This window comes from Salvia splendens, chromosome 8, assembly GCF_004379255.2.
Source record: "Salvia splendens isolate huo1 chromosome 8, SspV2, whole genome shotgun sequence".
NCBI lineage: Eukaryota > Viridiplantae > Streptophyta > Magnoliopsida > Lamiales > Lamiaceae > Salvia > Salvia splendens.
Window position 1 is genome coordinate 9359033 of NC_056039.1, and position 6123 is coordinate 9365155.

Below are 6123 nucleotides of genomic sequence, written 5' to 3' on the forward strand. Positions count from 1 at the left end.
GCTCATGTACACATTTAAATAGCCGCTTTCTCGCTGAGCAAGAAGAAGAAGGAGAAGTAGTAGCACCACTCTTCTCTACTCCAGTTTCAATCCCTTCAATCGGAGAAAGGACCTCCTCTTCGCCGGCATCGGATCAGATTAGCTGGATATGGCAACGTTCGTTCCTCCGCCCCCCGTCGCGCCAGCTGCCGCCGCTTCCAGTTCAGATGCGGAGCAGCCTAAAATTGACTACCTTAATCTTCCTTGCCCCATTCCCTACGAGGAAATTCACCGCGAGGCACTCAGTTAGTGCTTCCTCCATTTCTCTATTTCTTTTATTTGAGATTTGATGGACTGGGTTTTGCAAAATGGTTGCCTCATGTGTTTGAATGTTGATTCCATTGTCTCTGTGTATTGTGCTTGATTCTGTTGCTAGTTGTAAATTAATGTTGACGTGTATTAGTGTGAGGAACTGGTTTATTCTCTTATTTTCGGGCTGTGCTAAAACCCTAGCTTAGTAGTCCAGTTTCATTGGTAACCTCAGCGGATTTAAAGTGCTTGTTAAAGAAGCATCTAACAAAAAATGCGAGCAGCCAGACCATTCGCAATAGCTTGAATATGCAAGGGCATAGTTCTTGCTATGTTAAATATTGCTTTAGATTAATAAGTTATTATTGCATGTTGATTAATGTTGTAAAGAGGTACACAGTATACCGTGATTTTCTATGCGACGTTCTACTATAAGGTTCCAATTTGCAATGGCAAATAATTTGTAGTTCAGACCCATTACCGATGCCGCTGGCAGAACTGAACCCTTGACATATGAATCATGCATGGTCATTGACTGATATATAACACATATCAATTCATTATTACCTCTTTTTCCGGTTGTTGTTCTGCTTGTATCTGAAAATTAGTGGGGATGTACGGTTAAAGTTCACTGTCTAGATAGGGACTTCCTTAGGAAATTACTTTCCATTTCTATCATAAAGCCAGTTTTTATTCATTTTTGTAATGATGTGATATAATTAAAATTCGTATGGAACTTGTAAATGCCAGTGTCGTTGAAGCCAGAACTCTTTGAAGGATTGCGATTTGATTTTACAAAAGGACTCAATCAAAAATTTTCTCTCAGCCACAGGTGAAACTATTGTTCTTATGCTATACAATTTTTGTACATTTTCTTTATATTAGATAAGTGTATTGTTCGTTGCCATCCATTTTCTCCTTAGTTCATATTGTTTTAAGAGCTAATTCAACCTCCTTCAGTGTGATGATGGGACCTACTGAGATTCCTGCTCAATCTGCCGAGACAATTAAAATCCCCACTGCTAATTATGAATTTGGGGCCAACTTTATAGACCCAAAGGTAATCATCGTCTGCTATGTTATTTTACTAATGAAAGGGCTAGTTTGGCTAATAAAGGGTCATTACTTTTCCTGCAGTTGATGCTTTTTGGGAGGGTGATGACAGATGGCAGACTAAATGCAAGACTAAAATGCGATTTGTCAGATAATCTTACTTTGAAGGGCAATGCTCAAGTAGGCACATTTGTTAATTCGTCCACAATGTTTTAAGTTGGCAGCTGTCAAAGGGTTGTCCGATATTTCTTATTTTATACGATGAAACTAGATAATAATATCTGTTTTCTTTTTTTGTAGCTTACCAACGAGCCTCATATGTCGCATGGCATGTTCAATTTTGATTATAAGGTAATTATTGTGTGTTATCATTCCTTATTCTCTTCTTTGAGGTTGTCACAGTGGTACTCGGTAATCATAATATTGATGAAGTGTTGGACTTAGGTGTACAAATTGAAGCTAACAAGTGCTCTCTTCATATGAGATACAGGGTTCGGATTATAGGACTCAGTTTCAAGTAGGAAATGGAGCCTTACTTGGTGCAAGTTACATACAGGTAAACGGTCTGACTCTGTTTTGGAAGGCATTTACTTAGCTTATCTATCAAACTATTAAAGCAGTAGATGCTTGAAGCTTGGGTATTTGTAGTAATCTTTTGAAATCTGAGAACATCAATAACCCAGGTATACTTTCCATCCCAGCAGATCACAATTGTATCATAATTTTATCGTGCTTTAAAATCTCTTTGTGTGAGCCTAAACTATAAAGCATTAGCTGATCTAGCTAGTGACTGGTATGGGGTTAGACCGTTAGATCATTATATTGGCCTGTGCAGTTTTATAGTCAGAATATGCTACAGTTATTGCTTGATGTCATACTTTGCTTCTGGATTTGTGGAAGGCTTGGGGAGTTTATTCATACTTAATTTCAACAATCCACTAGAGATGGAAACATAGTTTGATAGTCTGAAGAACCAATATGTAGTTTATCATTCAGGATATTATTTTATGGGAAATATTATGGAGATTGGTGATAATTTATGCTTCATTGGGCTAAATTATCTTTCACATTTTTTCATAGTTGTTTTTCAGCATATGGAGCTAATATTAAAATCTATATGCTGGTAATAGGAATTTATGAGTAGATCAATTAAATAACAAGAGTATTGATTAGTTTTTCTATACCCTGGACTATGACACTACCTTAAGAAGTAATGCTGCTTTCAATAAATGTATCAAAAGCAACAAATCCGTGATTATGTAAAGTTAGAAAGACCTATTGGCTAACCAACAGCCATCAATAGTTCCATTGCTGTGACCGAGAAAGTGAAAAATGATCGATAAACATGGAAATATATTTACCAGATCTAAAATCCCTCCATCCATCTGTCCAAAGGTGGACAGATGAAATTTGAATGATTTTTCAAGTTCCTTCCATTTTGACAAAAACATTGATGGCTCTAGAATTCCTTCATAAGCATGTGTTCTAGCAACTCAGATACTTTCCAGTACTACATGTTTTCTCTCTCAGAACCCAATGAATTTACCGTAATTGATCGACTAAATGCGTTTTTGGCTGTGAAGATCGTCATTCTTATATTAGTGTTGTACTAATACATTTTTTTCCAGCTACAGTTGATTCTATAAATGGCTTTAGAATATAAAGACACATTGCTGTTATAATGACTGATTCTTCTCATGTTTGCTTGCAGAGCGTGACCCGTAATTTGTCTTTAGGTGGTGAAGTATTCTGGGCTGGTCAACACCGGAAGTCTGGCATTGGCTATGCGGCACGTTACAACACTGACAAGATGGTAATTTTTTTTATATGCAATATTATTCTCTTCACAGGTCACACACATTTAATTGTGAACTATCATTTTTTGTCTGCATACATCTGTTTGATGTGCTTCATCTGTGTTCTCCCAAGGAGCTAAGCACAGAAATCCTTTGTTAGTGGTGATTATATCAACTGAGATATGGAAAGACTGGGTAGCATCCTTGAAACTTATTCATATGAGACCTTCACATGTCTGTCGCCATACTTGAAACTTGCATTTTGCATTTTTGTGGGGGTAGTGGCTCTAGCTGCACATTTTATAGGCTGAGCTGGTGATGAGTTTTTCTATTCATATGAAAAAATAAAGTCATCTAAAAAAGTAGTCTGTATTGCCATTATTTTACTTCTGTAGAACATTGAGTGATATCGTCTCTGTTCGTATCTGTTTGCGGAAGTAGATCTAGCTGGACCTTTTAGCAGGCCAAGTTGATCAAGAGTTCCTTGTGTGAAATTCTGAATATCATAAAAAATTTCTATATATTCATTTTTTTGGTTTTTTTTTTTCTGGGCTAAATTGTAGGACTAAAAAGCCTTAAGCAAAGGCTCAACTTTTGAGAATGTGTAACGACTTTATTTTGGTTGTGAGGATCACCGATCACCCCTGGAAAAGACATAATCTGACCCGCATATTGTGAATAATTAAAGTATTTGCTCAATTTGTGATGTGAAATGTAGCTGGAAAATAACTACTTTAGCTACCCCTAACTTTTCCTCTCCCTAGAGTAGTTATAACTTTGACCAGCGATTTCTACAATTTCTTCTTTGTTGGGCCATATATGATTACTTATGGTTAAAAAGACGCAAATCGGTATTGCTTGTTTCAATTTCAGGTCGCAAGTGGGCAAGTTGCCAGCACTGGGATGGTAGCCCTTAGCTATGTTCAGAAAGTATCTGACAAGGTGATCTGAGTTTATTCTTTGTTAGCGAATATTGTGATTCCATTTCTTTTTATTCTATGCTTGTATACTTAATGTCAAATTATTTTTCCTTCAGGTTTCTCTGGCAACTGACTTAATGTATAACTATATGTCTGGGGATGTCACATCCAGTGTTGGTTATGATTACATTCTTCGGCAGGTAACATTTGTTTCAATAATAAAAGTTTCTTTTTGATGTAATAATAAACAGGTTAGTGTTTGGATAGTTGCATTCATTCTATTATTGCAATACCTTTTGGTGTGGGGTCTAACATTCATTTATTTAGTTGTAGAAATCATATGTATGAAGAGACCAACTTCTAATACTTTTATCAGACGTACATAAACTTTATCCTAAGAGTGCTCGTGTTTAAACTTTAATGTTGGTGGTTAGTGGGTATCGATGCTTCTGGATCATACTGCCATTCCCTCTAATGCATTTATCATCAATCATCATTTTGAAAGAGTCGACTTCTTTTGCTTTACCCGTGGATTCTTTGGGTTCGTCAGTCCAATTCTCACAGTATTGGAAGCAAGCTGAGAGTTTTCTAGATGTAATTGACCATCAAATTTCAATAGGATAGCTACAGCTGAATGTTGTGTTTGTTGTTATAGGTGTAGTTATCAATTGACTGCTATCCCTCTTTCGTTAATGATCCTGCTTTGTATTTATTCCACTTACACCATATTTCTTGTTGAAATGGGCTCTTATTTCCATTAAAAAAATACATCCCTGATTTTTTGCTTAATCTGATAAACCAACTTGTCAGATTTGCTTTTCTGAAACTCAATATTTGCCTGAATTTTCTAATTTGCTTAGTGTGAAATTGTTCAAATAGAGATGGCATCTAACGGGCTCTTTTTCTTGGCAGTGCCGCCTGCGAGGAAAGATTGACTCCAATGGTTCAGTGTCTGCTTTCCTCGAAGAGAGACTCAATATGGGTCTCAATTTTCTGCTTTCTGCGGAGGTGAGTACAACTGGATAAACAAGCTCCCCACTCCACCAGACTCTCTCATACTCTGGACTTCTATGTCCCGATACAAGCTTTTCTTAATGTTTTCAAAAATTGTATCTTGCAGATAGATCACCGAAAGAAGGATTACAAGTTTGGCTTCGGCTTGACAGTGGGAGAATAGGACATGAACCATATTCGTTATCGAGTCTCAAATTAAGCTGATAATTACAAGGTGAGAGCAGGAGTTAGGCAATCCCTCTCCTCTTAAAACTGGAGCCAGTTTTCTATGCTCTAATGACCTTATTCGTTAGCAGTGAGATCTGCTGCAGCACATTTGCTAGTAGATGGTTTTTACAGGTTTGCGATATTACTTTTATCTGAGACAACTTTGTTCTATAGCTAATGAATGAGACCACGATTTTCTTCTGTGGTTGGATTAATGAATTACTACATCATAAATCAGTGCCTTGAATTTGCTCTTTGGGGCTAAGGTGATACTACTAGTTACACACATTTGAGTATTTCGATCTAAATTGGAATCTTCATCGTGGAGAGTCTGTATGGTTTGATTTTATTTCATTTATTGTGTCATATTTTACCTTTATTTGATAAATAATTCTTTAAAAATGTGGCAGAAATATTAAAGTCATGACATTAGGTATATGATTACATCAACAGTAGTTGAAACCAGCAAAATTTGTTATTCTAATACCTGGGACCACTAGTTGCCTTGCCAAATGGGAGTATTGTGTCCTGTTAATGGATAAGATTCGTTAGATATACTACTCCTCCCTCCGTTCCATAGTAATGGAGGCGTTTCTTTTCGGCACGGAGATTAAGAAAATTGTGTTAGGTGAGTTAAGTAAACGGAGAATAAAGTGGAAAATGAAAAGAGAATAAAGTAAGAGAGAGTAAAGTAAGACGGAAATGACTCTATTACTATGGAACGTATCAAAATGATAAAATAACTCTATTACTATGGAACGGAGGGAGTATTATACTAGTAATTCGCATGATTTTAAATACTTAGTGTCCCAACTTAGGTTTGATTCTAAATGACTTTTAAGGAG

The 6123-nt window shown here is 36.5% G+C and overlaps 1 protein-coding gene across 1 annotated transcript; it reads left to right on the top strand.

The window, feature by feature from the left end:
• LOC121743876 (mitochondrial import receptor subunit TOM40-1-like) lies at window positions 1–5586 on the top strand. The gene is made up of 11 exons (XM_042137264.1): window positions 1–284; window positions 1039–1120; window positions 1249–1348; window positions 1426–1521; window positions 1642–1692; window positions 1832–1897; window positions 3053–3154; window positions 4011–4079; window positions 4174–4257; window positions 4970–5065; window positions 5178–5586. The coding sequence occupies exons 1-11, from the start codon at window positions 149–151 to the stop codon at window positions 5232–5234; spliced, it is 939 nt and encodes a 312-aa protein (XP_041993198.1). The 5' UTR covers window positions 1–148; the 3' UTR covers window positions 5235–5586.
• The last annotated feature ends 537 nt before the right edge of the window (window positions 5587–6123 follow it).